Source organism: Saimiri boliviensis, chromosome 2 (assembly GCF_048565385.1).
Source record: "Saimiri boliviensis isolate mSaiBol1 chromosome 2, mSaiBol1.pri, whole genome shotgun sequence".
Taxonomy (NCBI): domain Eukaryota; kingdom Metazoa; phylum Chordata; class Mammalia; order Primates; family Cebidae; genus Saimiri; species Saimiri boliviensis.
Window position 1 is genome coordinate 81668574 of NC_133450.1, and position 24540 is coordinate 81693113.

At 39.6% G+C, this 24540-nt stretch overlaps 1 protein-coding gene across 4 annotated transcripts in view; it reads right to left on the reverse strand.

The window, feature by feature from the left end:
* Nucleotides 1-24540, reverse strand: part of GOLM2 (golgi membrane protein 2) — a 108861-nt gene that overhangs the window by 14398 nt on the left and 69923 nt on the right. The window contains exon 9 of one of the 4 annotated variants that reach the window (XM_074393694.1): nucleotides 9493-9613. The exons of 2 other annotated variants lie outside the window; for them this stretch is intronic. In XM_074393694.1, the coding sequence (XP_074249795.1) occupies nucleotides 9493-9613 (121 nt within the window). Of the gene's footprint in view, nucleotides 1-1918; nucleotides 9614-24540 lie in introns of those variants that run through there. One more of the 4 variants, XM_074393692.1, reaches the window with a different exon arrangement.

Genomic DNA, 24540 nt, shown 5'->3' on the forward strand with positions numbered 1-24540 from the left:
AGAATTATGGGGGTACTGGTTAATTCTATAGATGGTTCATCACATCATCAAGCCAATGTAATTCTAATAGCTGGGTATAGAGTCCATCAGGAAAATTGTTAAAGAACAAATTGCACTTACAGAGTCTTTTAAAGAAGAAAGGGTGTGGGGACAACAGGAGACTGAAGTAATTGGAGTAACTGAGGCCAATAAAAAGAACATGAATTAATCTTAAAACTATTTTAGTATAAGCTTGAGTATGTACAATAAATAAATACAAAAGTAGATGAAATAGAGTTAGAGAAAAGAAACATACAAGAGAATACTTAGGCTATTTGTAAGAAAACACTCTGTCTCCTAATTATAAAACAGACATTTTTTTTTTAAATCTTTTTTCCGAATAATAAATGATGTCAATGTATGCAGTAAAAAGAGATTTACAGAAATCCATATTTTCTTTTCCTCAATATGCAGTATTTGCTTATTGACAAAACAGCTGTTGGTGTTAAGTCATCTTTATGCAATGTGAAACTGCTGTTTAAAACATACAAATATGGTAGTTACTAGTGAGTTTTTCAAAGTACACTATTTCCTCCAATAAAATGTTTTATTTTATTTATTTATTTACTTATTTATTTTGCAGTGGAGTCTCACTGTCGCCCAGACTAGAGTGCAGTGGCACAATCTTGGCTCACTGCAACCTTTGCCTCCCAGGTTCAAGCAATTCTCTTGCCTCAGACCCCCACCCCCAACCAAGTAGCTGGGATTACAGGCGCCCACCACCATGCCTGGCTAATTTTTGTATTTTTAGTAGAGATTAGGTTTCACCGTTGGCCAGGCTGGTCTCGAGCTCCTGACCTCAGGTGATACACCCACCTTGGCCTCCTAAAGTGCTGGGCTTATAGGCATGATCCACTGCAGCAGGCCTTCATTTATAAATCACAGTAATGAAATACAGAAGATTCAAAAAATTAGGCCAAGACAAGGTACTGCAAAATATACATCATTTACTAATATTGTCAAACATGGAATAAAGAAATGTCCCACTTGTACCTATTATAATATTCCAACAGAACAATTTAAAATTTCCTTTTAGGTGTTTAACTGATGATCTGACTAGCCTAAATTTACTCAAAATTTTAATACCCTAATTACAGTGACACTCAGAGATAATAAAAATATCAATAACAAGAATAATGACACAATTGTCCATTGTTAAATAGTGATCTGTGCTATTATATGTACAGAATTATCATGTTTGGAGAAATATTTATAGCTAACCTTTAATACCGGGTTTCCAACATTCTCATTGACAACAAAAGTTGATAAACACAGAACCAACTATACAGAGTTGCCCATCAAGGAAATCAGACAAACTTTGCATTAAACATTGAATGAATATAACGGTACAGACAAAAATGCATAATACTGATCAGTATAACAGACTGATAAATTATTCAACATTTAAGAGCAATATGTCAATGTGAGAGAAGGAAAAGTCTCAAAAAGAAGGCATTACATTAGACTATGACAGAGAGAAAGAAAGCAGCACTGAAAGAACAGGTAAGAACAAAGATAGGGTATTCAGAAGGTAGTAAAGAGATTAATTTGGCTGGATTTATATGAGAAAGTTAGAATAAGTTTGAACAAGCAAATTCTTTTTTTTTTCTTTTTTTTTTGAAAGACAGGGTTTCACCATATTGGTCAGGCTGGTCTTGAACTCCCGATCTCAGGTGATCTGCCCGCCTTGGCCTCCAAAGTGCTTGGACTACAGGCGTGAGCCACCACACCCGGCCCGAACAAGCAAATTAAGATAATTACAGAGCCAGGCGTGGTGGCTCACGCTTATAACCCCAACACCTTGGGAGACTGAGGAAGGTGGATTACCTGAGGCGGGTGGACCAGCCTGGCCAACATGGCGAAACCCCATCTCTCTTAAAAATACAAAAAATCAGCTGGCTGTGGTGGGAGGCAGCTGTAATCTCAGCTACTTGGGAGGCTGAGGCAGGAGAATTGCTTGAACCCAGGAGGCAGAGGTTGCAGTGAGCTAAGATTGCCCCATTGCACTCCAGTCTGGGCAACAAAAGCGAAACTCCTCAAAAAAAAAAAAAAAAAAAGTCTCCTATATTCACTTTACCAAGTCATTGTTTAAATCCAATGACAAAATATATGAAATTACAATGCTATTTCATCCGTCTATGGTTTACTGATATATGTGATAGGTATTGCACTATGCACTGTGATACGAAAATAAATCTACGGTTGGGCATGGTGGTGCACACCTGTAGTCTTAGCTACTCAGGAGGCTTCAACCTAGGAGCTTCAGGCTGCAATAAGCTCTGATCATACCAGCGCATTCCAGCCTGGGTGACAGAATGAGACCCTGTCTCAAAAATAAAAATATAAAGCAAAAATAACATCCTATCTTCATCTCCTATAACTGAGTATAGTAAGGAAAACAGATAAGTAATTAGGAAGTGATGCTATGTGTGCTATTGCACAGTGCTCTAGAAAGTAACATCCAAACATAGAGACAGTGGCTTCAATTGGCTTCCTCTTGATAGAGTGAGTTTCAACATTATGCAGGAGGCAATAGTAGTAGTCGAGATTTCTTTTAAGATCCCTGCAAACAGAAATCTAATCTGCCTTATGCCCTACAGTAGCTCCAGTATCTATTTAGATAAGAAGGAATGAGGACTTATAGTAGGAAGATGGAGGAAACGTTAGAAACGGATGAATCAGATACATTTGAAAGTGACAAAAAGAATATATGGCATAATGGAGCAGAAAGAGTCAAAAGATGATTCCAAATCCTAGCCTGGAAACTAAAATTAATGCTACCTATACCCCAAATTGGGAAGGTATGAGAATGCAAATGATGCTTTAGATAAACTGACTTTGGGGCTATAGTATGACATCCAAATGAAAATGTTTTATAGACACATGGCTATACGGATCTAGACTCTAGGTGCAAAGTGAGGGCTAAGCATGTAGATTTAAAACTGTTAGATTTTGGCCAGGTGCAGTGGCTCAGGCCTTTGGGAGGCCAAGGTGGGTGGATCACAAAGTCAGGAGATGGAGACCATCCTGGCCAACATGGTCTCTATTAAAAATACAAAATTTAAGGGCAGGCGCTATGGCTTATGCTTGTAATCCTAGCAGTTTGTGAGGCCGAGGCAGGCAGATCATGAGGTCAGGAGTTCAGGACCAGCCTGGCCAACATAGTGAAACCCCATCTCTACTAAAAATACAAAAATTAGCCAGGTGTGGTGGCATGCACCCACAGTCCCAGCTACTTGGGAGGCTGAGGCAGGAGAATCGCTTGAACCCGGGAGGGAGAGGTTGTAGTAAGCCAAGAAAATGCCATTGCACTCCAGCCTGGGTGACAGAGTGAGACTCTATAAAAAAAAAAAAATTAGATGGATGTGGTGGTGCATGCCTGTCATCAAAGCTCAGGAGGCTGAGGCAGGAGAATCGCATGAACCAGGGAGTCAGAGGTTGCAGTGAGCTGAGATCTCTGTCTCAAAACAAAAATCATAAATTTCAAGGTGATAAACTATCAGAAGACAATTTCTTTTCTTTCTTTTTTTTTGAGACCTAGTTTTGCTCTTGTTGCCTAGGCTAGAGTGCAATGGCGCTATCTCACTGCAACCTCCGCCTCCCAAGTTCAAGCAGTTCTTCTGCCTCAGCCTTCCAAGTAGCTAGGATTACAGGTATGTGCCACCACGCCTGGCTAATTTTGTATTTTTAGTAGAGATGGGGTTTCTCCATGTTGGTCAGGCTGATCTCAAACTCCTGACCTCAGGTGATCCACCCAAACTTGGCCTCCCAAAGTGCTGGGACCACGTCCAGCCAATAATTATTTTAATAAATAAATATTTACATAAAACAGTTATAAGTCAAAGAAGTGATTTTGGGGGATGACTATATTTAGGAAGGGAAAAAAGTAATGAGGGTCAAGTTATCATTTGATGGTATAAATCTATGATGTGTTTTAACAGGAATTAAGTACTAGACTTCATCTCTGAAACATTTCAACTTCTTACAACCTTTAATACAGTTCTGCTCCTCAATAACTAAACTGTTAAATCTGTGCCCAGCTAGAGAGTAACATGGTAATTATATTTAGTTTGGATCCCCAGAATTCCGTATGTTGTTGCAAAATTCAATTGTGCACTTGAGTATTATTTTCACTCTGGTGGCCAGCTGAAAATTATTTTATTACCAGCAACACACCCATTAGCTATTGAAAGTCTGAGTTGTACCAAGTTTGAAAACAGATAATTTTTCTTTTTCTGTTTTTTGAGACAGAGTCTTGCTCTGTTGACAGGCTGAAGTGCAGTGGTATGATCTTGGCTCACTGCAACCTCCATCTCCCAGGTTCAAGTGATTCCCCGGCCTCAGCCTTCTGAGTAGCTACGACTACAGGCATGTGCCACCACACCCAGCTAATTTTTTGTATTTTAGTAGAGACGAGGTTTCACCATGGTTAGGATGGTCTTGATCTCCTGAACTCATGATCTGCCCACCTTGGCCTCCCAAAGTCCTGGGATTATAGGCGTAAGCCACTGCACCCAGCAAAGATTATTTTTAATATTTAAATTCTTTTTATGGGCTAAGTGAACTAAAGTTCTAGTAAATAGATAATAAGCATGTATGGCATGTATGAAGTAATTTTTCATACATTTTACTTTAATTCATACACCATGTGATCTAACTTCATATGTTCCATGTCACCTAAAATGTTAGGCACTTAATGCACTTTTCAGTCACTTTAAACACCACAATAAAACTTCACACAGAATGCTACACATTCTGTAAAACATCTCAAATATCAGACTACAAACTTTAGAAACTAGTAGAGAAAAAATTCAGTAAGGGCTTCGGTCATGTGGAACAGATAAACTTTTTCCATTTACAAAGGCATAGTTTAAATACAACTATCCTTTTAAACTAGTGAGTTTTATAGGGAAGGTATGAGAAAGCAAATGTTAAGTGAAAAAGCAAATGTAGCCATTTCTCGTGGCTAATATTTTATTTTTTATCTTTGTAACTTTTTTTTGAGATGGAGTCTCACTCTGCTGCCCAGGCTGGAGTGCAGTGGTGCAGTGTCAGCTCACTACAACCTCCATTTCACTACAACCTCCATGTCCTGGGTTCAAGCGCTTCTTCTGCCTCAGCGTCTCCAGTAGCTGGGATTACAGGCATGCACCACAATGCACATCTAATTTTTTTTTTTTTGTATTTTTAGCAGAGATGGGGTTTCGCCCAAGTCATCTTCCCACCTCACCTTCCCAAAGTGCTAGGATTACAGGCATGAGCCACCACGCCTGGCTTCATGGCTAAAACTTTAAAATCAAAGTTGTAAAGTGTTTACTTTTGTCTGTCTGTATTATGTGTACATGTATACAGGTACGTTTGTATATTGTCTACATGGTATCATTGACCTATAAATAAATAAACATTCATAAAATTTAAATAACTAGCCCTCATGCTTTTCAAGTTCATATGACTTTGACAATCTTTGGTAAATAAAGACAGTTTTAAATTGTTGGTAAAATAAAATAGAAACATCTTCAAAAATAAAAACCAGTAGAAAATAAGAGGATAATAACAATAACATTTCTTAATTACAAAAGGGTATTTCAATCAAGAAAAACTAGGCTGCATATTTTAATTCTTTACTATAAGTCAAATGAAACACCAAGATGAGTCCCTTTTGCTTCATTAGTCCAATGTTCATTTGCGGGTTTCAATTTGGGCTGAGACAAAGGGGTTTCCTAAATATACAATCATGTCATGTGCAAACATGGACAATTTGACATCCTCTCTCCCTATTCAAATACCCTTTATTTCTTTCTCTTGCCTGATGGCTCTAGCCAGAACTTCCAACACTATGTTGAATAGGAGTGGTGAGAGAGGGCATCCTTGTCTTGTGCCAGTTTTCAAAGTGAATGCTTCCAGTTTTTGCCCATTCAGTATGATACTGGCTGCTGGATTTGTCATAAATAGCTCTTATTATTTTGAGATACAATCCATAGATACCTGGTTTATTGAGAGTTTTTAGCATAAAGCACTGTTGGATTTTGTCAAAGGCCTTCTCTGTATTTATTGAGATAATCATGTGGTTTTTGTCTTTGGTTCTGTTTATGTGATGGATTACGTTTATAGATTTGTGGATGTTGAACCAGCATCCCTGGGATGAAGTTGACTTGATCGTGATGGATAAGCTTTTGGATGTGTTGTTGGATTCGGTTTGTCAGTATTTTATACAAGATTTTTGCATCAATGTTCATGAACATTGGCCTCAAATTTTCTTTTTTAGTTGCATCTCTGCCAGGTTTTGGTATCAGGATGATGTTGGTCTTATAAAATGATTTAGGGAGGATTCTCTTTTTGTATTGTTTGGAATAGTTTCAGAAGGAATGGTATCAACTCCTCTTTGTACCTCTGGTAGAATTCAGCTGTGAACCTGTCTGGTTCTGGACTTTTTTTTGGTTGGTAGGCTATTAATTGCTGCCTCATCTTCAGACCTTCTTATTGGTCTATTCAGGAATTCCACTTCTTCCTGGTTTAGTCTTGGGAGGGTGTAAGTGTCCAGTATTTATCCTTTTCTTCTAGATTTACTGGATTATTTGCATAGAGGTGTTTGTAGTATTCTCTGATGGTAGTTTGTGTTTCTGTGGGATCAGTGATACTATCCCCTTTATCATCTATTTCAATATTCTCTTTTTTTTTTATTAGTCTGACCACTGGTATAACTATTTTATTGATCTTTTTAAAAAACCAGCTCCTAGATTTATTGATTTTTTGAAGGTTTTTTTTGTGTCTCTATCTTCTTCAGTTCTGCTTTGATCTTATTGATTAGAATCTACAGTGAAAAGCTGAATAGAAGTGATGATGGTGGGTATCTTTTCTGGATCTCAAGGGGAAGGTTTTTGATAATCATTAAATTTGATATTTGTTATAGAATTTTTATAATACTCTACCGAGTTAAGGAAATTACTTTCTAATCCTACTTTGCCTAAAATTGGTTGTTTTATCATAAATGCATGAATTTCCTCAAATGCTCTATTTACATCTTTTGAGATGATTTTCCTCATATATTTTGTTAATATGGTGGTATATTACACATATCCTTTTTCAAATATTAAACAACCTTAAATTTTCAGATTAAATCCAGCATGATTATCATGTATATAATTTTTATCTATCTCTGGATTTGACTTGCTAATATTCTGTTCAGGATTTTTTTTTTTTTGTAGACAGAGTCTTGCTCAATTGCTCAGGCTGGAGTGCAGTGGTGCAATCTCGACTCACTGCAACCTACGCCTCCTAGGTTCAAGTGATTCTCCAGCCTCACCCTCCTGAGTAGCTGGGACTACATGCATGTGCGTCACTGTGCCTGGCTAATTTTTGTATTTTTTAGTAGAGATGGGGTTTCACCATGTTGGCCAGGCTGATCTCGAACTCCTGACATCAGGTGATCCACCTGCCTCGGTGTCCCAAAGTGCTGGGATTACAGGCGTGAACCACCATGCTTGGCCTTATTCAGGATTTTTATATCTATATTAATAAGAGAAACTGTCCTACAATTTTTCTTTCTCGTAATATCCTTAGTTTTGGTATCCAGCTTGTGCTGGTCTCATGAAATGGGTTGGGGAGTGTTTCCTCTTTTTTTTTTTTTCAGAGACAGAGTCTTGGTCTGTCACCCCTGCTAGAGCGCAGTGGCGTGATCTTGGCTCACTGAAACCTCTGCCTCCTGGGTTCAAGCAATTCTCATGCCTCAGCCTCCTGAGTAGCTGGGACTACAGGAGCTGACCACCACTCTTGGCTGATATTTTGTTGTTGTTGTTGTTGTATTTTTAATAGAGGTGGGGTTTCACTATGCTGGACAGGCTGGTCTTGAACTCCTGACCTCAAGTGATCCGCCCGCCTGGACCTCCCAAAGTGTTGGGATTACAGGCGTAAGCCACTGTGCCTAGCCTTTTTTCATTTTTGTTATTGAAAATTTGTGCCATCTCTTTCTGTCTTAATGTGTGCTGATGGTCTTTTCAGTTTCACTAGCCTTTTCAAAGAACCAGTTTTTGGTTTCCTTGATTTCATATAGTGACCCTGAATTTAGTAAACAAGCTAAATTCTCACTAACTTTTATCAGTCTCTTTTGAGGGAAGGGGTGGAACTTCTGAGAAGTGAGTTCACTCTCTTCTGCTCTTCTGCTATGTGAGGACAGAGTTCCTCTCCTCTAGAGGATGCAACAACATGGTGTCATCTTGGAAATAGACAGCGACTCTCAGAAAACATCAGTCCTATGGGTGCACTGATCTGGGACTTTCCAGCCTCCAGAACTATGAGAAATAAAATTCTATTGTTTATAAATTACCTAGTCTGCAGTGTTTTCTTACAGCAGCAACAATAAACTGAGATAATACTTTTCCAGAAAATTTCTCATTTGATCTAAGCTTTCAAATTTATTGTTAAAGCTTTTCATAATAATTTCTTACAGTTTTTAAATCTCCACTGCATTAGTAGTTAAACCTTCTTTGTTGCTGTAAATATTTTTTCTTCATTAATATTGCTAGAGGTTTATCTTTTTTTGCTCCTATATAGTGATTATTTATTTTCCATTTCATTTATGACTGCTCTGTCTTTACTCTTTTCTCCCTTCTACATTCTTTAGGGGTCCTTTGTTATTCCTTCTCTCTCTCTTCTCTGAAGCCAGACTGCCTGGATTCAAACCCTTGGAAGTCTTATACAACATCTTTGTATCTGTTTCCAGTCTATGAAATGGGAATAATATCTAAACATGGGTTTGTTATGCATTTACACATTGAAATGGTTTAGAACAGCAACTGACACACAGAAACCATTCAACGGTTAGCTATTACTACTGATACTATTACCACCACTATACTACAGCAGTATTACCACTACCATTACTGTTTTTTTTGAGATGGGGGTCTGACTATGTTACCTAGGCTTGAACTCCTGGGCTCAAGTGATCCTCTGACCTCAGGATCCGAAGTAGCTGGGACCACAGGCATGTACCACCATGCCCACCACTAATATTATTGCTATTTTGAGTTTAATTCAACTCATTTACGTTTTTTCCTTAATGCTTCTGAGGCCATAAGTTTAGCTGTAAATGGTAATTCAGACATATCCTTCATCTTTTGATACGTACAGTATTTATGCTATCGTTCAGTTCTGTAAATTTTGAAATGCCCATTATAAGTCCCTCCCATAAGTTATTTAGGGTTTTTTTTTTAAGTTTATCTAAATATAGGGGTTTAAAAACACTATTCATAATATAAGTTCCTTGAAATTTACTAAGATTGTCTGTGAGGCCAGGCATAGTGGTACAGGCCTCTAATCCCAGCAATTTGGTAAGCCAGTATGGGAGGACTGCTTGAGGTCAGAAGTTTGCTCTGGAGCAACACAGTGAGACCCTTATCTCTACCAAATAAAAAAAAAATCAAAAATTAAAAATTTGTCAGGTGTGGTGCCACATACCTATAGACCCAGCTACTTGGGAGGCTGAGGTGGGAGAACGGCTTGAGCTGAGGAGTTCCAGGTTGCAGTGAGCTACTATGATTGTATAACTGTGGTCCAGTCTGTGTTACACAGTGAGACCCTGTCTTAAAAAAAAAAAACTCCCTGTGATATAGTATCTAGCCAATTTCTGTAATTGTTCCATGAGTACTCGAAAAATATTTTCTCTTTATCAAGTATAGGGACCTATATACATGTATATATACATATACATATATAAACTTGATAATTTTTGCTTCAAAATTTCTGTAGTCTTGTGACCTATGTTTTCATAGAAATATATTTTAAAATTACATTAGATAGTTGTCAATTAGTCCTTGAAATTCTATGAGCTTATCTTCCTAGTTACTATTTTTTAGTGATGATTCTTTTTTAGTAGATTATTCTAATTTTTCCTTTTTCCTTGAAATCTATTTTTTACTTTTTTTTTTTTTTTTTTTTTTGAGGCAAAGTCTCGCTGTCGCCAGACTGGCAAACAGTGGCGTGATCGTGGCTCACTGCAACTTCTGACTACCTGGTTCAAGTGATTCTCCTGCCTCAACCTCCCGAGTAGCTGAGATTACAGGCACGTGCCACCACGCCCAGCTAATTTTAGTATTTTTAGTAGAGATGGGGTTTCACCATGTTGACCAGGATGGTCTTTTTTCTCCTGACCTCATGATCCACCCACCTCAGCCTCCCAAAGTGCTGGAATTACAAGTGTAAGCCAACATAGCCAGCTGAAATCTATTTTTTCATTTGTTAATCCTTCACATCAGTTTTCTTTTAATTAGTTTTTACCAAGAAATACTTTTAATTCGTGCTAAAAGTACATTACATAAAACTTATTCTCTTAACTGTTTTAGGTGTACAGTTCAATGACATTAAATATATGCCATTATTGATTGTAACCACCACCACCATCCATACACCTTTTTCATCTTCCCAAACTGAAATTCTGTATCCACTGAACAGTAACTTCCTCTCCACACATCTGGATTATGGCAAACAACAATCCGCTTTCTGTTTCTATGAATGACTACTCTAGGTACTTCATGTAAACAGGATTCTACAGTATTTGTCCTCTGTGACTGACTTATTTACTTTTTTTTTGAGACAGAGTCTCCCTCTGTCGCCTAGGCTGGAGTGCAGTGGTGAGATCTTGGCTCACTGCAGCCCCCATCTCTTGGGTTAAGCAATTTTCCTACTTCAGCCTCCCATGTAGCTGGGATTACAGGCATGTACCACCACACCCAGCTAATTCTTACATATTTTTTAGTAGAGATGGGGTTTTGCCATGTTTGCCAGATTGGTTTGGAACTCCTGACCTAAAGTGATCTGCCTGCCTTGGCCTCCCCAAATTGCTAGGATTATAGGCATAAGCCACTGCGCCTGGCCTTTTTTTTTTTTTTTTCCTGTTTTTGGTACTTGTTTTGACTTTCTCCACATGTTCTAAAAAGTACCAGTTTTTGTTTGTTTATGATAGAGAGAGGGTTTTTGCCATGTTGCCCAAGTTGGTCTCAAACTTCTGGACTCAAACTTTGGGGCTCAAGTGATTCGCCCGCCTTGGCCTCCCAAAGTGCTGCAATTACAGGCATGAGCCACAGTACCTGACTGAGTTATTTCACTTGGTATGATGTCTTCAAAGTTCATCTACGTTGGCTGGGTGCGGTGGGTCATGCCTGTAATCCCAGTATTTTGGAAGGCTGAGGCGGGTAGATCATGAGGTCAGGAGATCAAGACTATCCTGGCTTACACAGTGAAACCCCTTCTCTACTAAAAATACAAAAAAATGAGCTGAGCGTGGTGGCACACACCTGTAGTCCCAGCTATTCGGGAGGCTGAGGCAGGAGAATCACTTGAACCTGGGAGGCGGAGAATGCAGTGAGCCAAGATCATGCCACCACACTCCAACCTGGGTGAGTGAGACTCTGTCCCAAAAAAAAAAAAAAAAAAAAAAAGTAGTTCATCTATGTTGTAGCATTTGTCATAATTTCCCTCTTTTTTAAAGGTTGAGTAATATTCCTTTGTGTACATATTTTATTTAACTATTCATCTGTTGATCAACACTTGAGTTGTTTCTACCACTTGGTTACTGTGAATAATACTGCTATGAGCATGGGTGTACAAATACCTGTTCAAGTTCCTGCTTTCATTTCTGTTGGGTACATACCCAAAAGTGAGGAGTATCTTGAGGAGTATCTTTTATAGTCCTTTTATTTTCACATTTTCTGTGTGTGTTAAATCTTTCATAGTGCTTTTATTTTTGCATTTTCTTTGTGTGTTTAAGAATTAGTTATAGGCTGGGCAAGGTGGTTCATGCCTGTAATCCCAACACTTTGGGAGGCCAAGGTGGGCAGATCATTTGGGGTCAGGAGTTTGAGATCAGCCTGGCCAACATGTGAAACCCTGTCATCTCTATTAAAAATAACAAATTAGCTGGTCGTGGTGGAACACGCCTGTAATCCCAGCTACTCGGGAAGGTGAGGAAGGAGAATCGCCTGAACCTGGGAGGTGGAGCTTACAATGAGCTGAGATCACTCCAGTTCACTCCAGCCTGGATTCCATCTCAAAAAAAAAAAAAAAAATTTTTTTTTTATTTATAAACCATATATAGCTGGATTTTTTTTCACCCCAAACCCCTAGCTTTTATTTTTATATTCTTTTATCCTTGGCCTTCTGACACATAACATTAATCTGGTTATGTTTGGTGTGGCTACTGTAGTATTTGAACTTATTTATTTGCTTTTAAAGTTTATGCTGTCCTCTTTGAGCATTTTTCTTTTTTTCCAATATTAATTCCTTCTTGTCCTCTACCTACTGTTAGATGGAAGTTATACATGATATTTCTATTCTTTTAATGATGACCCTTAATTTCCAAACATACCTACTTCATAAATTTTTCTAACAAAAGTTGAAAGTATTCAGCATTATTTTTCTCTTTGTTTTTTTGAGACAGGGTCTCACTTTGTTGCCCAGGCTGAGTGCACTGGTATGATCACAACCTATTGCAGCCTCGACCTCCTGGGTTCAAGTGATCCTCCCACCTCAGCCTCCCAAGTAGGTGGGACTACAGGTACATGCCATCATGCTCAGCTAATATTATTACTTTTTGTAGAGACAAAGTCTCAGTATGTTGCCTAGGCTGGCCTCAAACTCCTGGGCTCAAGCCATCCTCCCACCTCAGCCTCCCAAAGTGCCGGAATTACAGAAGCCACCGCTCTCTGTCCTGTCTCTTTCTGAACAGGACATGAACTTTAGCTGATTTTACCCTTGAACATCTTTTCTCTGTCTTTTACTACTATCTCTTAGTGTTTTTCCTATCTTAACATACAACTAGCTTTCTTAGGCTGGGTGCGGTGGCTCACACCTGTAATCCCAGCACTTTGGGAAGCCAAGGCAGGTGGATAATCAGGTCAGGAGCTTCAGACCATCCTGGCCAACATGGTGAAAGCCCGTCTCTATTAAAAATACAAAAATTAGCCAGGTGTGGGGGTGTGCGCCTGTAGTCCCAGCTACTCGAGAGGCTAAGGCAGAAGAATTGCTTGAACCCAGGAGGCGGAGGTTGCAGTGAGCCGAGATTGCACCACTGCACTCCATTCTGGACGAGAGTGGGAGACTCCGTGAATCAATCAATCAATCAATCAATAGCTTTCTTAAACCAATTTGCACTCCCATTTGTGAAACTTTTCTTTCTTTCTTTCTTTTTTTTTGAAACAGAGTTTTGCCTTTGTTGCCCACGCTGGAGTGCAATGGCATGATTTCAGCTCATGGCAACTTCCACCTTCTGGGTTCAAACAATTCTCCTGTCTCAACCTCCTGAGTAGCTGGGATTACAGGCATGCACCACTATGCCTGGTTAGTTTTTTGTATTTTTAGTAGAGACGGGGTTTCTCCATGTTGGTCTGGAGGGTTTCGAACATCTGACCTCAGGTGATCTGCCTTGGCCTCCCAAAGTGTTGTGATTACAGGCGTGAGCCACTGTGCCTGGCCTCTTTTTTTTTGAGAGGGAGTCTGTAGCCCAGGCTGGAGTCCAGTGGTGTAATATCGGCTCACTGCAACCTCTGCCTCTTGGGCTCAAGCAATTCTCCTTCCTTGGCCTCCCAAGTAGCTGGGATTACTGGCACCTGCCATCATGCCTGGATAATTTTTGTACTTTCAGTAGAGATGAGGTTTTACCACTATTATCTTTCCTGAATTTTTTTTTTGAATTTTATTTTTACTAAAAAGTAAACTGTACTCTTCTTTCATTGCCATCCGTAAGAGGTAAACTTAGTGCTGTGTAACTAATACACCTTCATTTTATATTCCTAGTTCTCACTCAGATAATATTCTATATTGGCAGTTATATTCCAATCATCATGTTGAAGATATTATTCCACTATCTTTTTGGATTTGATATGTAATGAAAAGGTGCCTATCCATATAACTGTCATTCCTTAGAAATAATCTATGTTTTCTGGTATCATTTAAGATTTTTTTCCTTTATTTTTTGATATTCTAAAGTTTTCCTATAATGCCTAAAAGCAAGAATTTTCTTCATTATCCTAATAATTAGCAGATATATTCAACTTAAAACCTAAAGTCATCCTTCAAAATTCCTTTCAAGTACTGATTACCCACCATTTCCTCCAATCTCTTTTTAAAACTTCTATAAAACATACATACATCTTCTATGCCTCATAACATCTCTGTCATATATACATATGTCACATAATAAATTTGTATCTGTATCTGTCTGTCTCTGCCACTGTGTGCTACATTCTTGCCAACTATCTCAATATAACCTTCCAAGTAATTTCTTTTGGTTAGCTATGTCCGTGGTCTATCTCATACACTGAGTTTTTATTTCAATGATTATAGTTTTCATTTCTAAAGGGTATAACTGTATTTTATATCTATTTGTTTTTATATCTGCCTTGTTCGTTTATTTATTTGAGGCAGAGTCTCGTTCTGTCACCCAGGCTGGAGTGCAGTGACATGATCACCACTCATTGCAGCCTTGACCTCCTGGGCTCAACTGATCCTCCTGCCTCAGCCTGCTGAGTAGATAGGATGACAGATAAATGCCACCATGCCTAGCTAGTTTTTTGTATTTTCTTGTAGAGGCAGGGTTTAGCCATGTTACCCAGGCTGGTCTTGAACTCCACGGCTCAAGCGACCAACACACCTTGGCCTCCCAAAGTGCTAGGATTACAAACATGAGCCACCATGCCTGGCCATCTGCCTTTTTTTTTTTTTTTTTTTTTTTTTTTGAGATGGAGTTTCGCTCTTGTTACCCAGGCTGGAGTGCAATGGCGCGATCTTGGCTCACCGCAACCTCTGCCTCCTGAGTTCAGGCAATTCTCCTGCCTCAGCCTCCTGAGTAGCTGGGATTATAGGCACGCGCCACCATGCCCAGCTAATTTTTTGTATTTTTAGTAGAGACGGGGTTTCACCGTGTTGACCAGGATGGTCTCGATCTCTTGACCTCGTGATCCACCCGTCTCGGCCTCCCAAAGTGCTGGGATTACAGGCTTGAGCCACCGCGCCCGGCTTTTTTTTTTTTTTTTTTAAGACAGTCTCACTCTGTTGCCCAGGCTGGAGTGCAGTGGTGCAATCTCAGCTCACTGCAGCCTCTGCCTCCTGGGTTCAAGTGATTCTCCTGCCTCAGCCTCCTGGTAGCTGGGATTACAGGCACCCACCACCACACCCAGCTGATTTTCATGGTTTTAGTTGAGACAGGGTTTTACTATGTTGGCCAGGCTAGTCTCAAACTCCTGACCTCAAGTGATCTGCCGCTTTGGCCTCCCAAAGTGCTAAGATTACATGTGTGAGCCACAGAGCCAGGCCTATCTGCCTATTTCTTAATCTCTTTTTCTCCCCATTGTTCCCTCATTTATTTCTTTGACTACTCTTAAATATACTGATCTTTAGTAGACTGTTACATAAAATTATTTTCATGTTTCAAATGTTGATTTGTCAGCAGCACTAACGTTTTTTAACATAGCTGTCTCAGCATTAACATTTTTCATGTTTTTGGAAGGTTTTATTTTTTATCTTTTGTGACAGGGTCTCACTCTGTCACCCAGGCTGAAGTGAAGTGGCCTGATCAGAGCTCACTGCAGCCTCCAACTCCTAGGCTCAAATGATCCTCCTATCTCAGCCTCCCAAGTAAAGACCTGCAGGTGTGTACCACTATGCCTGGCTAAGTTTCAAGTTTTTTGTAGAGACAGGCTCTCACAAAGTTGCCCACACTAGTCTCAAACTCCTGACATCAATGGAGTTTTGTTTTACTAATTTTCAGTGTGTGGAGATACTTACTTTTCTCTTTTCTCCTCTTTGTATTTGCCCATATTATCTAGTCATTTTCTCTTTTTTTTTTTGAGACGGAGTCTCACTCTTATAACCCAGGCTGGAGTGCAGTGGTGCGATCTCGGCTCACTGCAACCTCCACCTCCTAGGTTCTTGCAATTCTCTTGCTTCCGTCTCCCGAGCAGCTGGGACTATAGGCGCATGCTGCCACACCCAGCTAATTTTTTGTATTTTAATAGAGACGGGGTTTCACTGTGTTGCCCAGGCTGGTCTCCAACTCCTGAGCTCAGGCAATCTGCCCGTCTCAGCCTCCCAAAGTGCTGGGATTATAGGCATGAGCGACTGTGCCTGGCCTATCTAGTCATTTTCAAGTTGCTTTCACCCAGTTTCCCAGTCTATGGTGAGATTTTAAAATCACATTTCAGAGTTTCTATTCTACGGTGCTACTAGGAATAGCATCAGTATAAAACCAATGGTGGTATGTTCAGTGCATGGTCACAATACTTTGTCTCCATAAGGATTCAGGCTGCTAAACGCTGTGGTCCTTGATGACAGTCAGCAATAGTTTCATTTTCTGCTTCTCTCACCAAAGGGGATGAAACAATAATTAGGTCCTGGCTGTAAGGAGTAAGCCTGACTTCCATTTTAAATGGCACTGTTTTGGCCTTGTTGCTCTCAAGAGCCAAATTCCTGGAAACTTGCCTTTCCAGACCTGAAGCTCAAACGTTCTAATTATTATTATTATTTTTTTGAGCACTGAAATGGTTACCATGTTTTTAAGCTTATGAATATATTTTTAGTTCTTTCTTTTCTTTTTTTAATCTTATCTTTTCTTTCTTTCTTTTATCTGTTTTTGTTATATGTGTGAACTGGGTGGATATGTCAATGGTGAACTCAGTAAGCCATCTGGACCAGAGACTGTAAAATACTTTTACAAATTCCTTCTTTTTTTGAGACAGAGTCTCACTCTGTCACCCAGGCTGGAGTGCAGTGGTGCAATCTCAGCTCACTGCAACCTCTGCCTCCTGGGTTCAAGTGATTCTCCTGCCTCAGCCTCTCAAGTATCTGGGATTACAGGCACACACCACCATGCCCAGCTAATTTTTGCAGTTTTAGTAGAGACAGGGTTTCACCATGTTGGCTAGGATGGTCTCAGTCTCCTGACCTTGTGATCCACCCACCTTGGCCTCCCAAAGTGCTGGGATTACAGGCGTGAGCCACCGCACCCAGCCAAAAAATTATATATGTAAAGGAAGGTCAGGTATTCTGTGATACACCAGCTTGCCTCTCCAATGCTGATCAGGAGAATGATTAATAACCACTGTTAAATAAATGAAACCCTGCTGCTATACAGAAAAGCCAATACAAGAAGGAGTTTGATCAACAATCACTCCCTACTATTTGGAGTAACTACCCTTGTGGCTTTCCATATGGGAGCTAACATTTAAGTAAATGTAATAAGTAAATTCTTATCTCTATTCAAAGCATCTAAGTACAAATAATATGTCCCTCCTGGCTGGCAAACAGATAGGCCTTGCATGGATTTTCAGTTTCAACTATTTGGAAGATGTCTATTTCTTTGAAGTATCCCTAAACTACATTTTGTGTTACCAATAACCTATATTCTAAAGTTTAACCCAAATACATCTTCCAAACACGGTGAAACATGCCACAAAATGTCCCAGCCATTTTTACATGATGTGGTAATATAAAATTAAATTTACAAAAATATGCAACTCTGTGTAAATATAAATATGATACATGAAGCTATAAAACAGAAAGACTAAATTTAAAGCAGCCAAAAAATCTGTAGTGAGGCCAGGCATGGTGGCTCATGCCTTTAATTCCAGCACTTTGGGAGGTCAAGGTGGGAAGACTGCTTGAGCTCAGGAGTTTGAGACCAGCCTGAGCAACATAGTGAAATTCCGTCTCTACAAAAATACAAAAATTAGCCAGGCATGATGGTGTGCATCTGTAGTCCCAACTATTCAGGAGGCTGAGGTGGGAGAATCCCTTGAGACCAAAGAGGTCAAGGTTATGAGCCATGATCATGCCATTGCAGTACAGCCTGGGTGATAGAGTGAGACCCTGTCTCAAAAAAAAAAAAAAAAAAAAAAGGTGGTAATTGTATAAAGTCTAAGGACTTCCTCTATTTTTCTAATAGTGTTTTCAATAAAATTTTCAACTTTTTTCTAACAGCATGTCATTTTGTACCTATAAGTGCTTTTATTATTTATTTATTTACTTATTTTTTGAGACAGAGTCTCACTCTGTTGTCCAGGCTGGAGTACAGTGGCGTGATCATGGCTCACTGCAACTCTCCGCTTCCCGGATTCAAGCAATCCTTCCCCCTCAGCCTCCCGAGTAGCTGGGACTACAGGCATGCACCACCACTACACATGGCTAATTTTGTATTTTTAGTAGAGATGGGGTTTCAACATATTGGCCAGGCTAGTTTCGAACTTCTGGCCTCCAGTGATCTACCTGCCTTGGCCTCCAAAATTGCTGGGATAACAAGCATGAGTCACTGCGCCCGGCTGCATTGAAATTTTTGAGAACAATGATTTGGACACATAAATTTGGCAAGTGTAAAACAAAAGAAAAACACTGTAAGTCAAAAAAGAAGAAAATTATAAATCAAAGCTGTACTTAAAAAATGAATTTTCACTGGGGTCAGTGATGCATGCCTATAATCTCAGCTACTCAGAAGGCTAAGGCAGGAAGATGAATTGAGCCCAGGAGTTTGAATCCAGCCAGTCAGCATAGCAAGACCCTCTCTCTCTCTGTTTTTTCTTTTGAGACAAGGTCTTGCTCTATTGCCCAGGCTGTAGTGCAGTGGCACAATCATGGCTCACTGCAGCCTTGAACTTCTGTTCTTAAGCAATCCTGCCGACTCAGCGACCCAAGGAGGTGTGGCTGCAGGAACATGCCTCCATGCCCAGCTAACTTTTGTATCTTTTGTAGAGATAGGGATTCACCATGTTGCCCAGGCTGGTCTTGAACTCCTGGGCTCAAGCAATCCACCTGCTTCAGCCTCCCAAAGTGTTAGGATTATAGGTGTGGGCCACTGTGCCAGGCCACCTGTCTCTTAAATAACTAAAATAAAATACATTTTCCTTATGACTAAATAGTTTTTACTCTATGGAAAGCAAAGATGAATAAACACAAGAATTCCCTTTTTTTTTTTTTTTTTTTTGAGACAGGGTCTCGCTCTGTTGCCTAGGCTGGAGTGCAGTGGCACAATCTTCGCTTACTGCAACCTCCGCCTCCTGGGTTCAAGTGATTCTTGCGTCTCAATCTTCCAAATAGCTGGAATTACAGGGATACACCAACAAGCTTGGCTAATTTTTGCATTTTTAATAGAGACAGGGTTTTACCATATTGGTCAGGTGAGAGACTCACTTGAACCCAGGAGGCAGAAGTTACAGTGAGCTGAGATCTCACCCCTGCACTCCAGCCTGGGTAACAAAGCACGACTCTGTCTTAAAAAAAAAAAAAAAAAGAAAGAAAAGAAAAAGAAAGAAAAAAAAATTGAATAGTATATTTATGCCCAGATAGAATTAAAAAATATTTTTATAAAAGAAATGAAGGCCAGGCGCGGTGGCTCAAGCCTGTAATCCCAGCACTTTGGGAGGCCGAGGCGGGTGGATCACGAGGTCGAGAGATCGAGACCATCCTGGTCAACATGGTGAAACCGCGTCTCTACTAAAAATACAAAAAATTAGCTGGGCATGGTGGCACGTGCCTGTAATCCCAGCTACTCAGGAGGCTGAGGCAGGAGAATTGCCTGAGCCCAGGAGGCGGAGGTTGCGGTGAGCCGAGATCGTGCCATTGCACTCCAGCCTGGGTAACAAGAGCGAAACTCCGTCTCAAAAAAAAAAAAAAAAAAAATGAAAATCATCATAAGAATCTAGGTAATATGCTTGAATATATACAAATAAAGACCTTTTGTGTCAAGTTGTATAAAGCTGCACAACGCAAGATCAACACACAAAAATCAGTCATATTTCTATGCACTACCAAGAAGTCTAAAAGGAAAATTAATAAAACAGTTTGATTTACAATGACACCGAAATAGTAAAATGCTGAGGAATAAATTTAACCAAGGTAGCACAAGACCTGTGCAGTGAAAACCACAAAACATTGCTGAAAGGAATTAAAGATGACCTAAATAAATGGAAAGACATCTCACATTCATGGATTGAAAGACTTGATATTAAGATGGCAGTGCTCTCTAACGTGATCTACAGTCTTTTTTTTTTTTTTTTTTTCAGACAAAGTCTTGGTCTGCCACCCAGGCTGGAATGCAATGGCAGAGTCTCAGAATCTCAGCTCTCTGCAGCCTCTGCCTCCTGGGCTCAAGTGATCCTCCCACCTCAGCTTCCCAAGTAATGGGAACTACAGGTGCACGGCACCACATGTTGCTAGTTTTTGTATTTTTTGTAGAGATGGGGTTTTGTCATGTTGCCCGGCTGTTATCAAAATCCTGGGCTCCAGTGATCCACCTACCTTTGCCTCCCAAAATGCTGGGATTACAGGCACAAGCCATGTACCTGGTCAGTTTTTTAACTTTGTTTTTTCAGAGATAGGGCTCACTTTGTCACCCAAGCTAGAGTGCAGTGGAACGATCATAGCTCACCATAACCTTGAACTCTTAGGCTCAAGCAATCCTCCCACCTCAGCATCCAGAGTAGCAGAGGCTACAGGCTTGTGCCAACATGCCTAGCTAATTTTTAAATTTTTTGTAGAGACAGGGTCTTGCTACGTTGCCCAGGCTGGTCTTGAACTCCTGGCCTCATGTGATCCTTTTGCCTTGGCCCCACAAAATGCTGGAATTATAGGTGTAAGCTACTGTGCCTAGCCACGAGTCCTTTTAAAATATCACTGCCTTTTTAGTAGAAATGGAAAAGCAGATCCTACAATAAAATTGTAAGGGATCATGAATAGCTAAAATAATCTTAAAGATGAAAGAAGTTGAAAGACTCAACTCACAACTTCAAAACTTATTACAAAGTTACAGCAATCAATACAGTATGATACTGGCATAATATAGACATATGATAGACATATAAATAAATGTAACAGAACTGATAATCCAGAAATAAATCCACATATCTGTGGTCAATAGATTTTTGACAAGAATACCAAGACTGTTCAATGGGAAATGAAGAGTCTTCAATAAATGGTACTCGACAACTGGTATCCACATACAAAAGAATGAAGTTAGATCTTACCTCAAACCATATACAAAAACTAACTTTAAATGGATGAAACACCTAAATGTAACAACTAAACCTATGAACGTCTTAGAAGAAAACACAGGGGCAAATCTTCATGATCATGATTTTGGCACTTAGATATGATACCCAAATTATGAACAAAAACAAAAATCAGATAAAATGGATCTCATCAAAATTAAAAACTTTTGTGCATGAAAGGACACTATCAAAAGTGAAAAGACAACCCATAGACTGTGCAAAAATATTTGCAAATCATAAATCTGATTACTCTACTAAACATACAAAAATTAGCCTGGCGTGCTGGCTCATGCCTGTAATCCCAGCTACTTGGCATCTCTGGCTGAGGCAGAATTGCTTGAACCAGGGAGTCGGAGGATGCAGTGAGCCAAGATCGTGCCATGGCACTCCAGCCTGGTGACAGAGAGAGACTCCATCTCAAAAAATAAAATAAAATAAAAACTCAATAACCAAGACAAATAACTCAATATAAAAACTGGCAAAGAGCTGGGCCTGGTGGTTCATACCTATAATCCCAATGCTTTTGGGTGGCCAAGACGGGAGGATTGTTTGAGGCCAGGAGTTGGAGACCAGCAAGGGCAAGACAGCAAGACCCTATCTCCACAGAAGCTACCAAATAAATACATACATTAGCCAGGCATGGTAGGATATGTCTGTAGCCATAGCTACTTGTGAAGCTGAGGCAGGAAGATTGCTTGAGCCCAGGAGTTTCAGGCCGCTGCGAGACAGATTATGGCTATTTGAAACAGATTATGACTGTCCCACTGTACTCTGGCCTGGGTGACAAAGGTAGACTCTGTCTCTAAAAATAAATTTTAAAAGAGGACAAAGGACTTGAAAGAATAATTCTCTAAAGAGATATACAAAGGGCTAAAAAGTACACAAAAAAGGTGTTCAATGTCATTAGTGAAATGCAAATCAAAACCACAAGGACAGGCTACTTCATATGCACTACATGGTGGAATGAATGAATGAAGGGAGAGAGGGAGGGAGGGAGGGAAAGAGCGAAGGAAGGAAGGAAGGAAGGAAGGAAGGACTGATGAGCATGTGATGAAACTGGAACTCTTATACATTGCTGATGGGAATGTAAAATGGTACAGCTGTTGTGGAAAATGGTTTGGCAGTTCCTCAAAAAACTAAACATAGAACTATCATATGACTCAGCAATTTTACATCTAGGTACATACCCAAAGAATTAAAAACAAGTGTTCAATAAAACTTGTACATAAATGTTTCTAGAAGTACTATTCAATAGCAAAAAGAAAAAAAAACCCATATGTACCATCAACAGATTAATAAAGTAAAATATATCTATACAACTGAATATTATCTAGCCATAAAAAGAAATAAAATACTGATACATGCTACATGTTATACCACGGTCGAACTTGGAAAAAATTATGCTAAGTAAAAGAAGCCAGACACAAAAGGCCACATATTGTATGATTCCCCTTTTTTTTTTTGAGATAGAGTCTTGCTCTGTCACTCAGGGTGGAGTGCAGTGGTGCGATCTCCCCTCACTGCAACCTACAGCTCCCTGGTTCAAGCGATTCTCCTGCCTCAGTCTCCCAAGTAGCTGGGATTACAGGCGCATGCCACCACCACACCTGGCTAATTTTTGTATTTTTAGTAGAGACAGGGTTTCATCATGTTTGTCAGGATGGTCTTAATCTCCTGACCTCATGATCCACCCACCTCATCCTCCCAAGGTGCTGGGATTACAGGCATAAGCCACTGAGGCCAGCCATCTGACTCCATAGAGTCACCTATTTTGGATATTTAATATAAAAGGAATAGAGAGAAAAAAACAAATTAGTGGTTGCCAGGTGCTGTGGATAGGAGAGAATAGAGTTTTCTTTCAGGGTGATGAAAATGTTCTGGAACTAGAGTGGTGATAGTTTGTACAACTTTGCGAATGTACTAAATACCACTGAATTATACATTTTGGTGAATTTTATGTGTAACTTATCACAACAAAAATTATTTTTAATTAAAAAAACTTTTTACATGAAAAGCATAATAAGGTTTTCTATCAGGGAAGACAATAGAAGAGGAAAACTGTGATAAATCTGAATTATATATAAAGATTTGATATGGGGCTGGGCATGGTAGCTCACACTTGTAATCCCAGCATTTGGGGAGGCTGAAGCAGGAGGATCGTGTAAGCCCAGGAGTTCAATACCAGTCTCAACAACAGAGCAAGACTTCATCTTTACAAAAAAAAAAAATTAAAAATTACCCAGGTGTGATGACACACACCTGTGGTCTTAGCTACTTAGGAAGCTGAGGAGGGAGGATCACTTGAACCCAGGAAGTCAAGGCTGCAATGAGCCATGACTGCATCATTGTACTCCAAGCCTGGGTGACAGAGTGAGACCTTGTCTCAAAAAAAAAAAAAAAAAAAAGAAACAAAGAAAAGAGTTGATACAAATAAATTACAAATAAATAGGACCAATCTACAAAGAGCTCAGGCTAAGTGATCAAAACTGATGAACAGATTATATACCAAGAAATAATTACAATAAAATTCCTCACATAAAAATAGGCCATCAAAAAGTAAATGCTTATGTAAAGACTTTTAAGGAAACTTTATATTCTAAATATGTTATAAAAGCGATAAAAATCAACGTGGCCAGGCCACAGAGAAACCGCTAAACTTAAATAACTCCAGTGACACTGTAAAACTGTTCTAGAGAAGAATCTGATAATATATAACAAGAGTTAAAAAGCTAGTCAAGTGCTTTGACCCAGTAATTTCATTCTGAAGACTATACTTTGAAAGGAACACCCAAAGTAGGAGGAAGAGGAAATAACTGGGTGGAGGGGGTGGGGAGGGGCGTAATCATGACAGCTACAACAAGAAAATATGAAATGATCTAAACAATAAGAGATGTGTGTAAAGGTTTGCAGTGTCATGTGAAAGAAAAAAAGGACAGAAAAAGAAACAATGAGAGGAGTCTTAAGTAAACTATATTGCCTAAGCACAACAGAATATATGTATGTATATGCATACATGTAAGTGTGTGTATGTATGCATATAATTAATAAAAATTTAAATTACGTAAAATTTGTAAACCCAGCACTTTGGGAGGCCGAGGTGGGTGGATCATAAGGTCAGGAGTTCAAGACCAGCTGGGCCAAGATGGTGAAACCCTGTCTTTATTAAGAAAAAATACAAGTGGATCACGAGGTCAAGAGATCGAGACCATCCTGGTCAACATGGTGAAACCCCGTCTCTACTAAAAATACAAAAAATTAGCTGGGCATGGTGGCGCATGCCTGTAATCCCAGCTACTTAGGAGGCTGAGGCGGGAGAATTGCCTGAACCCAGGAGGTGGAGGTTGTGGTGGTGAGCCGAGATTGCGCTACTGCACTCCAGCCTGGGTAACAAGAGCGAAACTCTGTCTCCAAAAAAAAAAAAAAAAGAAAAAATACAAAAAAATTTAGCCGGATGTGGTGGCACGCACATGTAATCCCA